We start from the raw sequence: 17,842 nt of genomic DNA, 5'->3' as shown, positions 1-17,842 counted from the left end.
AGTTTTTGATCAAATGGTTGTGTTTTTGGTAAGAATAGAAGACAGAAACAAGTTGTAAAACCAGTAAAGTAAATGTATATATACTGGAGATTTAAAAATTTTGATCATGTAAAATTACATTGATAACTTCCTTTGTATGTCTCTGAGTCTGCCTGGCTAAACCACTCACCAGAAGCCTAGAGTTGGAGCTGGGGGCAGTAATCTGAATCTATGTTTCCTTTTAACTTGTACATTCCAAACTTACTGAACTGCAGGAATATAAACCTTATCCAGATTTTTTTTTGGCCAGGCATCCTAGTTGGCTACTGAGAATCATCAGTATGCTTGCAAGTTCTAAAACTGGGTTTCAGGCAAATTATGAAATTCTCTGTGAGAAATCTAGCCTATTTTCCAAGTTGGGGAGTATTATTAAACCAAGAATTGCCCTGAGAGGTGAAAGTACAGAGCAATTCAAAGAGGTGTCAAGGTCCACTAGCATCTGATGCTGCTTCCCCAAAGACTTGTTTCATTTCATCATTCACACTTCACCTTTTTTATTCCAAGGTGATTTTTAATTCCACTCTTATTTTATGCACAGTAGTCGCAATAGCTCACTTCAGATGTTCGCATTGTCTCTAAGGGATATTCCTTACATCTGGTTTGCAGCAGCTATATCACCCTTTCCTTGGGAAGCAGAGGAAATTTGTGGAAGTCCAGGCCCTGCTCACTGCATTAAACAAAGCTATTTCTGATCTTGGTCAGTTTGCAGACCCTGACTTACATTTGACCCTGGGTTATTAAAACACACACCCCGAGGCTTGCCTTGGTTATGTAACCGGGCCACTAGGCTGACTCAGGGACTTCGTGCCGAGAGCTGACAAGGTAAATCTGACTTTCCAAACACCCCAAAGTGTGGGAAGGGAGCTAAACCTCTGAGCTGTGGGGCTCCATCTTGACTATGGACTTAGAATTAAATGTCAGAGGGGGGCACAGTGTATTTTCAAACTTCACTGCTTTCTTTTATGCCCAGTCTTTCTTCTCTTTTTCCGAGATGGAAGTACCATCCCTTCTGCTACCCAGATGCACGGAATCTGGCCTCAGTCAGCTTTGGAACGTTAGTCATGCATGGCCCTGGCAAGATTCATGGTCCGACCTGAGAGAACATCATGCCTGCCAAGGCCCTGGGGAGCTGAGGATGGAGTGGCCTTTATCCTTTTGAGCCCAAATCATGGTATCCATGCGGGAAGTCATAGCAGACTGAGACCTGGAAGTCACCCAGGTCTTACCTAAATCCTTATTTTACAGCTGGGGAAACTGATACCTCTGGCAGAGACATGACAGGCCCTGGGTTACAGTCTGGTCAGTGGTAGAGGGAGGGCTGGGTCCCAGACCACACTCTGTGTGAAGGTGGGGACTATGCTGGCCTAGCCGCTGCTGTGTCCCCAGCACCTAGCACAGTGCCTAGCACCTAGGAGGCCAGGAGATACCTCTTCCTATATGTCAGCTTTCTATTATTCTCCCCCATCTCCTGGTATTTTACTAAACATCCTCAGAAAAGTCCCTCTGTCCACTCCTCCAGGCCAGGAGAGGGCACAAGACACTGTTCCCCTGTGCCCAGAAGTTACCTGGTGCCCACACAGAGCAGGAGGCAGTGCCCCAGAAAGTCTCCTGCCCATCAGTTACCACCAGCCTGGTCTGGCTAGGGTCTCCTTCCTAAGGTTGATGCCATTAGGAGGCCCTAGTGGTTACAAAGGTGTTTCCAGTTTATTTAGGCACCAAGACTGATCTCTAGGCCAGTTAATAAAAGCAAAATGGCCACTGGGTGGGGTGTCTCCAAAAGTTGTAGATGTTGAAGAGTGATGCAGAAAGGTTTGGGAGCCGCAGGCTTGGGGATGAGGCCAGGGCCATGAAAAGTCCTGTTCTAAAGGAGAAGAAGGGACCCTCTGGCCTCTGCTGGGCCAGGCTAAGCAGCTATCACCTGGACTGCCTCCGTATGCTCAAGATTTCGTAAGATTCTGCAGTTTGGAGAGGACAGATGCGAAAGAGAGATATAAAAACTTTGGTTTTTGGCACGTTGCTGGTTCTCAGGGAGGGTGAGTGTCGCTTGACTTTGCCAACAGGGACAGCCTGGGCTCCACAGGCTATGGCCGCTGATTAAGTCATTTTGAGAGCACAGCCTTGGGGGAGAACCCGCCCGGGAAAGAGACGCGAGGAGAGGGGGAGTGTGTTGGGGGCGAGGCGGTGGGAGGGGGTTGGCCCCTGCCAGCGCCAGGCGAACCAGAGGCGGGAGTGCATCCCCTCCCGCCGTGGGCGCCGAGAGCAGCCTGGAGTCCTAGCGCCCCGCGTGCGCGCCCGCCTGCTCCGCGCACCTGCCGCGGGCGCCTCACGGGCCTGAGCTGGAGGCTGGCGGGCAGCGCGCACAGGTGGCGGCTATCGGGCAGGCGGGGCCCGGAGGGTGACGTCACGGCCTCCGGTCCCGGCGGCAGAAATAGGGCGGCCGCGGCGGCTGTGGCTCAGCAGCGGGTAGCGGCGGCTCGGAGGGCCGGAGCCGAGGCAGCCTCCAGCGCGCCCGGGAGTCGCCGACCGCCGAGGAGAACGACCGGAGGACGCGGGGCCGGGTCGCCGCCGCCGCCACGGGCTCGCCCGCCCGCCCGCCGGAGTCCAGCCACCCGGTCTTTCCCTCGGCCCGGGCCGCCGCAGGTACGCGGGCGCAGCTCCAGAGCGGGCGCGGGGAGGGTGCCAAGCGGCCGCCGCCGCCTCCACCAACCAGTCCCGCTGCGCTCCGCCGGGGTCCCAGCGCCCGCGGCCCCGCGTTTCCCTGCAGGGCCCGGCGCGGGCGCCTGTTCGTCCTCCCCGCCCGCGCCGGGAGAGCAAGTTTGCCCGCCTGGCGGGCGGCAGGCACGGGGCCACGGGACCCGGGCTTGGCCAGGATGCGGGGTAAATTAGGCTGGGGAGCCGAGGCTTGTGGCCCGGGTCTGCAGTAGGGACCGGAGTGACCCGGCTGACGAGCGGAGCAGAACCGCTCGGGCCGAGCCAGCAGCCGGGGCCGGCCTCCGAGACCCTGCCTGCAGGCGCAGCTCTTGGGCTCCGGACCCGGAGAGGCCTCGGCCAACTAGGTGAGCGGCGGCCCCTCGGCTCGGTCCCGTGCCCTTGGCCCCGGGCTGGGTGCGGGGCAAGCGTTCTCACTACCTCCTTCTGCAGCTTTGCAGGGAAACTTGCGTCGCAGCCCGAAGCGCCCGCTGCGGCTCGCCTGGCCCCCCTACCCCGAGGTCCATGGAATCTGCGGCCGAGCAGGCTGGGGAGGAGGGACCCCGCACAAACCCCGGCTCCCGGTAGCCCGAGGCTCTCGTTCGGCCCAGCCGGTCGCTGTTCTGAGCGAGCGAGCGGGCGGGCGGTGTAACCTACCGGGGAGTCACTACCAAGCAGTTTGGGGGATGTTCAGGCTTGGTCCTGCCGGGGAGCGTGGTCCGTAGAGAGCTTGTACTGTGGATGATCTCCGCCGCTGTTGGCGCCTGCAAAGGAAACCTGATTCAAGTTTTGGGGGGACCTAGGCGATGCAGGCAGAGCACTGAGCTTTGGGTGCGTGTCTTCTTGAGTTTAGGGGCGAGCGCAGAGCACGCCTTCGGGGCTCCCTGCAGCTGACAAAGCGGAGCCCCCAGCGCAGTCCCCCGCGGCCTGCCACCTGAGGACTTCAGCGCCTGCCACTCTTGCGGGGACAGAAACCCTCCCGAAGGAGTAGCGTTTCTCATAATACGCCGAATGTGGGCAGCATCCGTGCAGCGCCTCGCACTAAAGTTCTTTGGCGCCGGCGGAGTTGGACCCCGCTAGGTCTGTGTGTGGCGCAGAGTCGGTCCCCAGTGCGCGATCCCGCAGACCCAGCTCAAGATAACCTGTCGCCGACATTGATGAATAGCGCTTCCGCAGCCTCTCCACCGCTCCCCTCTAGGTGTCGCTTCCGCCGAGGTTTCCGGCGAGCGAAAAACAGCGCCAGTAGCTTCGTAATTTGCTGCAAGCCTGTGCACCAGAAATTGTACTAGATAGGCCCCCGAGATACAAACATTTGTCCACGTTCTCTGGGCTGAACAGAAAAAGAAATTTAAATAGCAGGCGGCACGGTAACTATTAAATGTGCACCGGGAGTGAGCTTGTATCACCATCTGTGAGGGATCGGGAAGAAATCCCCACTCTTCTTAAAAGTCCCAAGTTATTTTCCTACCACTAAGCTTAGAGGAAAGTCGGAGATGAATTTTAACAGTGCTCTCTTCATCCTGGAGTGGGCTGGTTTCTGTGCTTACCCTTTCTGGCTTGCAGGACAGGCTCTCGTCTGGGCAGTGGTCAGGTGGCGCTCACCCGAGAAGCAACGGGTCAGGGGAGTGAATGATGTGGGTGATAGGATGCCAGAGCGCCAGCAGCCCTCAGGCAGTAGCTCAAATGGGAGATGTGAGCTGATGCCCCACAGAGCCCACGTCTGCTTACCGTCTTGGTTTTGTGAGAAGACACTGCTGCATCACTAGACCATTTCTGTTCAGACATACTCCTTTGAATGTTAGCTTTTCAAAATGTTAGCTCCCTCTCCCAAGACTTCAGACTGAGCCAAAGGTCATGCAGGAAGATAGTTTCTATATATTGTTAAGGTATTAAAATTGTTCATTGAAGTCAGTCCAGAGGCTTTTTCTCTCAAAAATTTTTGATTGCCATAAATTTTTGTTAATTCTAGAAAGGCTCTTTTTCTTCCAGAGTGTGGCTAGCTTGTTCTTCTGGGCACTGGGAGAACTTTTATCGCTTTGTGTCCTGGGGGTGGGGGAGGGTGGGGATTTTTCCTGTTTGACCTGTCAGTTACTCAGGATTCTTCCCTTCTCCTTCTAGGAAATGCAGGATTTTTCATTGTTGTTGAAGTGATCTTCATGTTGTGATCTTTTGACTTAACACTATATTCTAGAGACTGACATTGAATAGTCAGGATTGCATAAAATCTATTTTAATTTCTACTTTGCCTTTCTTGATATTTCTCTGCAAACTCAACCTTCTTGTGTTGCACATATGTGGTCAGTTGTGTGCTTACTCACTTAATGAAATTAAGTAGTTATTTCAAGAGCACATCTGTCCTTACATTTTTCTATCAATGCTTAACACATGGCATGGAACTTCAAGTAAAATAGAATTGCAGTTGAGAGAACGTAGTAGTTAAGAGGTATAATGTATATGTTGGAAGTGTGAGGGTTCCTGTAAGCCATTCGCGTGTGTGATACACATCATGGTAAATGAGAGTGTTGTAGACTTATACATTACACATAGACTAAATTAGGCATATAATTTATCAAATGTTGGAACAATTAACTATAGAATAGATAATTAATGGGAAATGCAATATAACTTCATTAAGGCTTTCCGCCGGGTTAGCCTGATGTATTTCTTTGCCTGATATCCCTGGGTTGGTATTTCAGGGACTATCTTAGTTTAAACACTTTTCTTCCAAAAACCTTCACAGATCAAAACTAGGATCCTAAATCTTTCAGAAGAAATTAATATATAGTGTTCTGGTTTTTAGGTTAGGGTTTATATGGTCTTTTTCTCCCTTTTTAACATCAGGCAGACACAGAAGAGGATGGTTTCCAGTTGGTTCTGCTTGTTGATTGCCAACAGCCCATGTGTAAAATGCAATGCATGTCAAGTAATTGGCTAGAGAAAACACTTTTCAGTTAGAAAGGTTGGAAATGCAGGTGCCTCGGGGTCACAAACCTGACTGTTCTCTTCAAGGCTAGAGGGTGTCGCTTGGTTCTGCCAAATCGTCTTCATAATTTCTGGTCCTGTGGGTAACAATGGGAAGCCATTTCCATGTGGCTAATCCATAACCTCTGGTTCGATAATGTTACTGTGTATCTATCTGAGTGAGAGGCTGAGAGAGAGAACCTGCGAACAATCTCTCCAAAAGTTCTGAGGGTCAGAAATCTGACTCTTCCCAAACAGGCCTTGTTCTCAAAAGAGAAGTTTGTATTAAACCCACTGTCAGTCTGGTGTCAGTGCTTCTCTCTGGCCTCTGACCCTGTTCAGAAAAGACTTACAAGCTGGTAAGTGTTCTCTGGGGGAGCAGGCTTGGAATTTACATATGCACACCTATGTCATTTGCATGCTCATGTCACATTTTTCCAACTTTCTTCAAAAAGCAGGTCACTAGTTGGAATGTTACATTACACAAATTCGTAGGACCTCTCTAATTTTAAAGGCAAATAAATAATAGCTCAGATATCAGCTTATATTATAAAACCAGAAATCCTCTAGTTTCCACAAGGAGGGGGTAGATGATCTAGTGGAGCCCAACTGGGATTAAGAAAGCAAAATCAGTCTAAACGGAGAATGCAGTCATTTTCCACGTGTAAGTCTGTGATAGCGTTAGGAACAAAACAGTTGCCTGGAGGTCGGATTGCTTGGGTTTTAGTCTAAGTGTGGCCTCTGACGTAGCCCCACACGTTCCCCAACCTTCCAGGCCTCTGGTGTCCTGTGTGTGCAGTAGCCAGGCTGGTGCCTGATTCTCCTGAGCATGGAAAAGTGGGGGAAAGTGGGGCTCAGGGGGAAACCTGGGAGGGAGCAGTGAAGCACTTGTCTTGGGAACAGGATGTCTTATATACCAAGTGATTGTGTTTTATGAGTTGTTTAAAAGAAAAGGTAGTCCCAGCACTTTTATGAGAACAATGTCAGGTAGATTTATAACCAATCTTAGGACCCTAGCATGGACTGAGTGAAGCTTATAAACCTAAACTGATCTCAAAAGGAACTCAAGTTGAAAAAGAGCATTTGTGACCTACTGATGGTTATTTTCTCATTTCTCTAATGGGGAGATTCTTATATTTCCTTCTGTCTGAAGACCAGTAGGGCTAGTTGAGGAGTAGTTAGTCACCAGATCTACTTCCCCCACTTTACCAAGCTGGGGCTGCCTGTGAGCTGAGGGCACCCTTAGCTGCTGGCATTCTGTGGTTCTCCTCGTGGTTTCTTTTTTCAACCACATTCCATCAATAAAGACGGCAGCAGTGAGGGCTGAGGACAGTGTGCACAGCGGCTCAATTCTGGGTTGGGGGCAGGGGTGGGGGCAGCTTGTCTCTTTCCTCTTGCTCCGCTTCGCAGGCCTTGGTCAGAGCCATGAAAGCTGGAGCAGCTGAGCTCTTGGCCGCTTTCAGAGGAAAGGAGAGATTTGGGGCTCAGGACCGCTTATCTTACTCTCATAGATTTTTCCCATCTTACTAAAAGCAACTGTTCATTGAAATAAAACACTGCTACCTAGAGAGGCGGGAGAAGATAGAGGTTAAGAGCACAGACCCCAGGTCCACCTGCCTTTTCTTGGAGCCCTGGCTCTCCCACTTGTTTGCCCCATGTCCTCGGCAGGGTACTTACCCTCTCTGTGACCCTCTGGCATTTGACTAGGGGATAATCACTGCCATCCTCATGGGGCAGAAATGAGGATTATGAGTTCACACCTGTGAAGTGTTTAGAGCAGTGCCGACCCAAAGTAATTACTATATAAGTGTTAACCAAATCTATAGTGTCTATTTGGTCATTAGATAGATCATCAAAATTGATTTAGCCCCAGTATTAATTCTTTTTCCATGAACCAAACTGTCATAAAACTTGAGTTGTAAATTTTTAGGCTGTTGCTGCCATAGGTGTAATGAGTTGTCAATCATTGTGAGTATAAAATGACATGTAAGATGCATCCACCTTGCAAATCAAGTCTGATCTGGTGGCGGCCAAGCTGAGCTAATTTTACAAAGAAGCTGCCTAGGAATATTTGAGTAGTTGGCCTGGCTCATGTGTTTCCCTGTCTTTAATAAAAGCTTACAGGGACCTCACCAGGAACGAGGTAAACCCAGAGACACTCCGAGTGCAGCAGGACTGGAGCCCCGGCTTCCGGAATCTCAAAACAGCTGGTTTAACTGGAGAAGCCTGGGTGCACCTCCTTAAATGAAGTGTTTTGGAGCTTGGCAAAATAACAACTGAAATGAGTGGATTTTATTTTGATGCTCTCCATTAATAATAAAACATCAGATATAATTGGTCTGGGATTATGAGGTAAATTAAAAACTAAATAGTAGATTTCATGGCCTGAATATTTTATGACTCCAAGAATTGACATCTGTACATTAACTAGAATAAGATTTTATTACCTCTGTTTTTAGTTTATTCAGGCTCAAAGACAGGAACAAGGAAGGTCCAGTAACTGCTTTCTGCAGTCTCTGGAACATGGCTCTGCATTCAGAAGATGATAATTTGTGGTGAGTAGGGAGTTGCCCTATTTATTTTTAGAAAAACTGGTTGCAGTTAAAAGACATTTCTGTTCTTTTAGTCCTAAGCATGATTTTTCACTGCTTCCTGTAAGAATTCACACGCACGAGCTAGAGCGGCACGGCACGGCAGGGGTGTACAGCGGGTGGCTGCCAGGAAGGCTCAGCCTTGCCCCGGGCAGCAGCCAAAGCCCCGCCATCCCTCTCTCCTCGGCCTCCTGCAGAGTGCGGAGCAGGGGCAGCAGCGAGACTCTCACTGGCCACAGACTGTTTCCCTGGGAGCTCTGGCTTTGGCAGCAGATGTCAAAGAAGAATGGCTGAAGAAACAAATGTAGGAGTGGGAGCCTGTGACCTCTTTTTAAGATGAGATATCTTCTCTTAAAAGATAGTCATAGTTTATAACCTTGCCTTTTCAAAGGCCAGTGTTAGATGCCGCGGCTTTTAGTCTGACTCCTTCCTGTGGGCATTTCTGTCTCGCACACTGGGGCCTTAAAGCAAATCTGGAGAGGCAGCTCTCTCTGGGCGTGGAAGGCAGTTAAAGGAAACCTGGAATGTGGCATGAGCATTATTTGTTTGGCAGCCCTGCCAGCAGCACTAGTGATCATGTGACATGCCCAGCATCTCTTGTTGAGGGGGCATCCAAAGCTGTTGGTATTGGGGTCAGCAGGGCTGGACTCCTCAAAAAGCTGGTTATGTCCCCCAGGCAGCTCACCTTTTCTGATTGGGACACCTGCCCTGTGCCTGCTCTCCTGGGGTGCTGGCCTCCAGGGAGCTCTGTGTGTTTTCATCCCCCCATCATGATCAGGATGCAGTGTGCAGCACATGCAATTAGGCACTCAGTTGTGTGGTGCTCACAGAAATCAATAACCCCTAAAGTTTCCTTGAGTAAGAGTTGTAAATACTGCGTGATGAGTTCTATCTGGCTATGTTTCCTAGACAGAGATACTGAATTCAAGGTTGGAATATGTTCATAGTGGAAACCTTGAAGAAGGAAGAGTGTAGCTAATTGGAAAGTAGGCTTGCCCATGTCCTTGTCCCCTTAACACAATGCCCAGAACATGGTAAGAAGTTGACTATTAGTTGTAGCTGATCCTTAGCTTCTTCATCCATATAATTCTTTGATTACTTTGAATTGCCCATTTCTTGTCTTCTAGGACTTGAGATAATTTATCAAGTGAGCCTCAGGAAACACCTTAAAGGTTATTGAAATCCAATTTTCCACTGGGTGCTTGGATTCTGCTACAAGAATGACTGGTCTTGAAATGAAAATATCAGGCCTTACATGCCACTTTGAGCCTCACTATCTTATAACCTGAGACCTCAGCTATAAAAGGGGTGCCACACACTTAACATATTCCTCATTAGCACTTATGGGTATCAGTTGTGGGCCCAGCCCCAAATGCTTTCTGAAGAAACTGAAGCATAGATATGTAGTAACCTAATGGGGGTGACCCAGTTTCCTGACCCTAGTTTGTTCTTGTAGATTTGTAGTGGTAAGTGGCATTTCGAGTCAGTCTGTACCTTACAGCTGGCATTGACAAAGTTCTTACTATGTGCTGACACTGACTTCTTCAGTCCTCGAAGCCACCCTGAGAAATACACATAATTGATCCCATTTTGGAGGTGAGTAAATTAAACCTCAGAAGTAATATAACGTCTCTCTAGTAGAGCAGAAGGGTTGGTGCCAGGACTTAAACTAAGGTTTGTCTGCTTCCGGAGTACAGGTACCAACCAGCCAGTCTGACTGGCTTACATTTTGCAGCACTTAATTCTGAGCATCTGTTCGTTTTCTCAACAGACTCAACAAAATGAAGCCAGGATACTTTTGGCTGCATCTTGCACTGCTTGGGGCCTCGCTGCCAGCTACGCTGGGATGGATGGACCCAGGAACCAGCAGAGGCCTGAACATGGGTGTGGGGGAGTCGCAGGCAGAGGTAAAGGCACGTAACTGCCAATGTGTCATTTAAAACTGATTGCTTTTCGGTTCCCTCCCCCAACTTTAGATCAGTTAGAGTGCATTGTGAACTAAAGCTGCTCCCCCTTTCTGGTGGGGACAGAAAGAAGCAACATGTGTGGGTACGGACAGATTTATATCATACTATAAATAACGGTCTCAAATCTCTCTAGTGCTGAAAGTGTATTCCAAAAGCAAGCTTCACTTGCATGGTTTTGTCTTACACGAAGACCCTCAAGAGAATAGTCTTTCGTATATATAATAAAACTCTGAAAACGCAGACTCATTGGTGGAGCACGCCCCTGTGAATTAATGAAATCTTTTAATTACAAAATGTTTTAAAAGAGATGAGCTCCTTTTCAGGTATACAGATACAAAGAACCAGGCTGAGAGAGAGCTGGCATGTAGGGGTCCTGAGGGAGTCTGCCTTAATGAACAGATAAGAATGATTAATGGCATGTTAGGTATATATAAATGCTTCTAAAGTGCTTGAAAAACTGGTTCTCAAATGCCTCCCTGGAGAGTCTCGATATACTGCTAATTGCTTAGTGAACTTGGTCTTAAGCACTAAAGAGGATTCATAAACTGCAGCCTAGCCCTGCTCAGGTAGTAGGCCTCCTGAATTTGGGCCTCATGAGGGATGCGGTTTTTCCGTAGAAAATGTTTTGTATCTGCTGAATCTTATGAAATAGCTATGCCCTTTCATTAAAACTACCTTGGATATTCTTCATGATGTGGTGAATACTGATTCTCATCCAAGCATTTTCCTTCCATTGGCTTCCTGGGTGCATGCTCTTCTCCTGTTCTCTGTGTGTGTGCCCTATCCTGCAGACTGAGAGAGAAAAATTCCCTCAGAAAGTCAACATGACCAGAGAGTGAATAACAACGCACAGTGTAAGGCAGGATTAATGCGTTATTTGATCAAAAGACACGATTTCTCTTTCATTATTACTTAATTGTAATGCAATCCCAAGCCTAGAAGCCTTAATCTTCAGGGAGCTTCAGAAGTAATTTAATGCGCACTTTTCCTGCTGAAGTTAGTGTGGCTTCCTTTTGTGGAGAGCAGCTGGTTGAATAGAAACACTATCTCTCCCATCTAAATCCATGAAGGACACAACTTAATGCTCTTTTCAGAGTCTTGGGGCTGACTTGCTGGCCAGGACAGCTTTTCCTTGTGGGAATGGCTTACTCATTATACCTGTACAGAGGGAAGTGGTCACTTAAATCCTGCAAATGCAGTGGTGAATATTGAACAGTAAAGCAAACAGACAAACCCACAGATAGGCTTGTGTCATCTCTTTACTATTGGGATACACTGGCCCACTGTTTTAAATCACTTATTTCAATTACAAGAGTCAAACCACTAAGGTGGGATTTAGCTGGAGGGAAACTGAGGGTAAGTCAGTGTCAACCTAGGGCATCTTTACCTTAGCTCTGAATCCCCTAATACTTCGGGTACCATCAAGGAAAAGCAGATGCTGCTCATTCTGAGGAAGTAAGGCTTTTTTGTTATGGGGTGTTGTTTTGGTGCCTCCCCCCATTTCCCTCATTAGGATAGAGCCCAGAGGTGCTGTCATGTCCCAGGTCCAGGAATTTTGCTGCTTCAGGCAAAGGAAGTGCTGCCTCTGCAGACTTGGAGCCACAGGAACAACTGCCCTATCGATCCCATTCTCTTTGCTAGCGAGCGAGTGTTGCGAAGTGTTATGACGTCCACTCATCAAGTTTGCTTATATGAATGATTACAAGGATGATGAAAATGTGAATGGCCCTAGGACGTAGGACAGTCTCAGTAAATATTTGGAGAGAGCTGAGCATTTATTTGTAACTGATTTGTTTGGTGACCTTGACTGCATTATATGCATGACCCCGCCAGGCTGTTACTCTCCAGAGTTCTCTTGCCTGGCATGCCGTCCCTTCCTATATGTCTGGATCATCCCCTTCACCAAGGCTCAGTTCTGGTTCTTGCCTTTTCTCTAGAACCTTCCTTGACCACTCTTGGTCACATTTAAGCTCTTTCTTTGAGGTCCTAGTCTTTCCTTTTTGTGGTTGTTCTTAATTCTTATATTTCTAATTTAACATATGGATGAAGCCTATCTTATTTATATTTCTCCTCCTTATAGTGTCTAATAATTTTAAGAGCAGAATAGAGGCTCAGTGTGTTTTTGAGCCAATTGTTATTTATTCAATATTTGGTACTAACCATGAAGTCACCTTGGTGTTTCCCAAATTCAGACTAGACCATGGAATACTTAAGTGTGTGACATATCTCTCTGCACAGCGGGTTCATTTCCAGTGGGGACACGAGTGGTCTCCGTAGCAAATTTGCAGGCTGCTTGCTGGCCAAGCCAGGCTTGTATAAACATCCCAGGCAGTCCTTGTGTGTTACAGGTTCTGGGTAGTTTCTTCTTTGAATAGTAGCCTTTTAATATGTCCATACTGACTGCCCAAACCATATTAAACTCCTCCAGCAGTTTCTTCAGACAGTCTTACTTTCTAGAAGACTCAAAACCAGCAAAGTTTCCTGAGACTCTGTAAACAAATTGAAAAATCTTTTCAGGAACTACATGATAAAATGTTTCTGTGTGTGTGTATGTTTTTTCCTGGTAGTAATACTTTAGAAAGCATTCATTGACTTAAGATTTTTAAAGTACTTGGAAAGCATGAACAAGACTTGATTTGCCTGTTAAGTTATTCTACTAATTACTTGAGTGCCCTAAGGTTAAGTAAGGATTAAATGACCCGTGTGTGTGTGCGTATTTTTTCTTTTTCTTTTTTTATTAAGATATCATGGATATACAATCTTATGAAGGTTTCACATGAGCAACATTGTGGTTACTACATTCACCCATATTATCAAGTCCTCCCCCACCATGGGTGCACATTTTTAAAGCAATTAAAGCAAATGTGAATTTTGTTAAATTATTGTTGTCTGTACAAAGACTGCAGTTGAAATAGCTTCAGGGAGTTTACCATTTTACAAACATAGATAAAAAGAAATATAACTGGGTGGAGTGCCTCTTTAATAAGAGTTGAGTGGCAGAACATGGCCTAGAATACTAATGAAATTCTGAATTCACAGGAAACAATTCTGAGAGAGAAAAACCTATTGAAATTCTGAACTGGTTATATTTCCCCCCTTCTCCCATGCACTGGCCAAGATAGATATAGTAGCAAAATCAATACTGGTAGGATTTTATATTTGGAGGGACGAAGAAAATGAGAACTGATGTGGTGGCAGCCCCCAGGACCCTCGCCTCTTGAGGGGCAGGGATTTGAGGGAGGGTCCCCCCACTTTGGGCCCTGGATGCTCTGTCCCCACCACTCACTTGGCTCTAGATGAGATGGTGGCCTTATGCATCCTTCATGCATTTTGCTGAACTTTTTCTAAATTGCTCTTAGCCATAGTTTCTCGTCAGGCACTAAATAACTATAATCGTTGATGTTGGTCCCTTTAGTTGTCAACTTCCTTTGCCTTAGTGCTTGCAGACCAGAGATGTCTTTTGAGGTCTGACATCTGTGTGCAAACTGTCATAGGAGAGTCCTGGAGGAACAATACGTATGGTACCATCAGTAATAAGGATGTTCGCCCTGCTCCCTAAGCCCTGGGAAGTGGGAATCCGACCCTGGCTGACTGGCCCTTTCCCCTTTCTGCACATGTTGGCCCTAGATGCCACCTGCACTCAGGGGTTCTCCTGTCCCAGCGAGGGCAGCTTCTAATTTCAGAGGCCTTAACTGCCCTGGCTTCTTTCTGCATTGGTTGGACATTCAGGAAGACTTGGACTGCTAAGACAGGGCATTAATTTTTTTAAAAAGATCTCTTTTTCAGAGTGTCATTGTGCTTACAGACTTGACTGAACTTAAGATAACGTGCCCCGCCTCTTCTAGTACTATCCCCCCCAACCCCACCCCGTGACCCCACTCTTCCTTTTGATTGCTGGCTAGGGGAGAAGAGCTCATCTGTGGGGTCTGAAGTCTGCCCATCAGCACCTCAGACTCCACAGAAGATTTTGCCTGTCACTCTGCTTGTGGGCAAGGAGAAAACAAACTCCTTCCTCCCTGGGGACAGGCAGGGCTCCAGGCTGGGTGCCCAGCGCTTCCCAAGCCTCCTCTGAAGTGCAGGCCTGCGTGCATCTCCCATGTACGTTTGGACTCACGCTTCCTAAACGCTCGCTGCGGCCAGCTCCAGCATTTGGCTTTCGAAGAAGAGACTTGGAGTGAGGTGTCGCCGCAAGAGGCACGGTGGCTCTTTCTCCAGGCGAGGAGCAATAGGGTTCCCCACTGCACCCCTTTCATGAGGATCCAGGATTTCTGCTGCAGGTGTGGTGGCAGCCTGCGGGGTGGGAGCCTCTTCTCTGGTCCTTGAACCCTCGGCCATGGCTCTCTGCCGATTCTTCTATGTCACGAGGTGTGGAATTTAGTTTCTCAGGTAAAATTGGGAGAGCACAGCCCCCATCTGTAGATATGGGAGTAAATCCATAATTTCCCAGGTGAAAGATGGTGACAAATAGTCCGAGGTCGCCGGGCGCTGGACGAGCTGGTTCCCACCCCCAGAGTCAGGAGGGACGAGTGTCTCCTGAGCGTCAAGGCGCCGGCAGACAGCCGGAGGGTCCTGGGGCGATATGGGTGCTGCTGCAGCAGCTCTGGGCTCGGGGTGGCCCTGAAACTGAGGTTCTCATGGGCTCCCAGTGGTGCTGGTTCTTCCAGCCCCGGAGAGCACCAGGCAGGAAAAGCCCAAGAGGAGGCCCCCCGCACACACCCGTGAAGGAGAATCTGCGTGCTGGCTGACCCTGGTCTTTTTCAGCTGCCTGCAGTCGAGACAAGGAGAGAAGTGTGCAAGCTGCAGTCATGCCAGAAGTAGCTGGATGGGACGCTGGCTTCCAGGGCGGGAGCAGGGAGGCGAGGGGAGCGGTGAGCTGAAGCAGCCTGGGTTCCAGACTCATTGTCACCTATTTGCAAGACAGCAGGTCGATAGGGGCTCTTAGATCTCTGAACCCAGTGCTCCTCTCTGGCTTCTCTGCAGTGATTTAATCCTGAGCATCAGCCCACACTCCCATGCTCTCACCCATCACCTCCCCCATGCCACCTACACTGGTGTCCTGCCCAGGTTCTGACCCCTGGGCCCAGCCAGGTTGTTCTGGGGACCACAACTGCCAGGCTGGTGCTCTGTTTCGGAGTCTGCTTTTTATTTTCATCTTTCATCAGAGTGACTGTCTTCATTCTTTGTATTGGATGTTTCTCCTCTCTCACTGCTCCCAGCAAGCCCTCTGCTCTGTACCACTTGGTGCACTGCATGCCCCCTTAGTATTTGGAGAAAGTAGTTGAGAGTTTTAATTGACTCTGAAAAGTTATGTGACCCGGGAAAATGAACATTTATGAGTTCATGGAAAACCATTATTCTTCTTCCTCTTAATTTAACATTTACCCATTTAACTTTCTTTATGCCTCTGCTGCTAAATAATCTATGCTTGTCTCGGAAACTTTCCACCCTTGTAATCAGGACATGAGGCCATGCATTGTAAATGGGGCTCTGATTTCCATTTTTCGGGGAGTTGGCAGCATCAGATCTGTCAGGCCCCAATCATTTGCTTGATTTATTCTCTGTGACTTCTGGGTTGGCTCTCTTGTTTCCTATTTAGAGACAAGTCAATGCCATGTTGGTGTCAAACAGATGCTAACAGGCCCAATGTGAGTGGGCTCTGCTTGTCTGTCCTGCCAAGCCGGGGCCATTGTCCTTCTGCCTCCATTGCTGTGGTTTCTGCTACGGGGCCCCTGGGCCTCGTCTTGTGTCCTGCCTCCTCGGGGGTGGAGGGCCCTGGTTCCAGGAGTGGAGGGTGGAGGATGAGATGGGCTCTGGACTCTGAACCCCGGAGCACCGGAGCAAGTGCAGGGGGAGGAAGCGTGCCTCTGGCCAGGAAGCTGCCTCTGCAGCCTTTCATCTCTCTGGATGGGTGGCCTCCGCATTTGCATTTTGGCCTTCAGGCATTCCCTTGAGTCAGCAAGGCCTGGACCAAGAGAAACCCACTGTCCTTCCTCGTGGAATCCTGGTCCCAATGCGGAGAGGTTTGTTTGTTTGTGTTTTTTAAAAACCTGCATATTCTCATTTAACACTCCGTGTTGTTGGGGCCACCAGCTGACCCTGGCGACCAGAAGTTCCTAGCCCCATGCTGTGCTCAGATAGTTCAGGGATTCTAGTGAAATTCGGAAAATAAAACTCACTTCAGTTCAGTTTAAGTTTAAAATCTGTCTCTCTGACAGTACTTCTGGGCTTAGCAGGTAGTGGTGACACAGAATCCAGCTACAAATAGACCCCTGCGGGGTGAAGAAGGAACCGAATTCTGGCAGGGGCTGAGGGGGAGGGGCAGCTTCCTCCTTGTGGACAAGGGACGCTGTCATCCAAGCTGCTTTGGAGGAAACAGTCCCTGAGGGAAGGATCCCGGGCTGTAGTGAGGCCAGATAGCAATGGGGGGATGGAGATGGGAGCAGGAGGGTGGAGGGATGGAGCTGTGCAGTGTGGCTATTGGGCAGTGAGTGAGCAGGACTGCCCGCTGTGGCAGGTGAGCTGGGGTGACACCACTGTGGCCAGTGGTAGCCCTGCACCTGTGTTTATGGCTCGGGCTTCTCTGCAGTCCAAAGTAAAGCCCATTAGCTCTTTTGCCCACTCCCAAGACTTGAAGGATAAGCCAATGGGAGAGAGCCCAGCAGAGCCCCTTAAGCCCTCTAGAACCTTCTGACTCAGAAGAGCTTTTTGCCAAAAGCTTGGTTATTTCAGGATGAGAACACAGGATCCTCATTTAGGCTTTGTGTTCCAGGTCCAACCTGGCACAAACTACCTCTGTGAAACTGAACCACTCCTTTCTCTTCCCCAGGCCTCAGTTTCTTCAACTGCAAAGCAAGGGGGTGGTCAGGAGGCCAGCTCAGGTCCTTTTTAGGTTGTGTGTAAAGTCTATCGCCGCTGACTGGGCCCCTTTAAGCCGTGTGAAGAACGCTCCAGCTGTTATTTCAGGTGTAATTTTGCCTCCTATTCCTCTATGGCCAAGTGACAGGTATGAGTTCTGAAGGGCTGGCCCATCCCTGTCTAGCGTCACCTTCGTGTTCCCCTCTGGGAAGGGACAGCAGATGAGCAGCTCTCCGTCACTGACCTCGGGGTGGAACCATGTGGGGTCTGTTCGGGCAGAACACTCTTCTGTCCCTCAGTGCAGACCTGGGTTCAGAGAAGGCTGTTGCCTTATGTACTGATGTCACCAACTCCAGCAACTTGCTGGTGTCAGGAAGACGGGGGCAGTGGGGGGTGTCCTTGGCAGCCTGAGCTGGAAAGGAACTTGAATTGAGCCTCTTATTCATTGTCTAACAGGGGCTGAATATCTGCCGTAAGCTGGGGACTGTGCTCAGAGAGGTGGATTCTAGACCCTTTGATCTTGCAGAACAGAAAAATGAAAAGTTTTTAAGACAAAACTCAGCTACTCTCTAGAGTCTATCACTGCTTTGTTTACACCTTGATTAAACTTTCTTATTTATAAAAAGGATCAAAGGCTGTACTTACAGAACAAGGGGCAGTGTGTCCCGCTGTGCATTTCTCCGGCACATTCTACGTTGCCCACATTGGCGTGCTGTGCCCGAGGAAGAGTCAGACGCAGGT

General features: G+C 48.8%; 1 protein-coding gene across 3 annotated transcripts in view; it reads left to right on the top strand.

Moving 5' to 3' along the window:
- FSTL4 (follistatin like 4) overlaps window positions 1-17,842 on the top strand; it is a 428,422-nt gene that overhangs the window by 51,939 nt on the left and 358,641 nt on the right. The window contains exons 1-2 of one of the 3 annotated variants that reach the window (XM_057490874.1): window positions 2,308-2,679; window positions 10,051-10,186. In XM_057490874.1, coding sequence (XP_057346857.1) covers window positions 10,061-10,186 — 126 coding nt within the window. In that variant the 5' untranslated portion in view covers window positions 2,308-2,679; window positions 10,051-10,060. The other 2 variants (XM_057490875.1, XM_036907566.2) reach the window with 2 other exon arrangements.

Source organism: Manis pentadactyla, chromosome 13 (genome assembly GCF_030020395.1).
Source record: "Manis pentadactyla isolate mManPen7 chromosome 13, mManPen7.hap1, whole genome shotgun sequence".
NCBI lineage: Eukaryota > Metazoa > Chordata > Mammalia > Pholidota > Manidae > Manis > Manis pentadactyla.
This window is presented reverse-complemented; position numbering and strand designations above follow the sequence as displayed.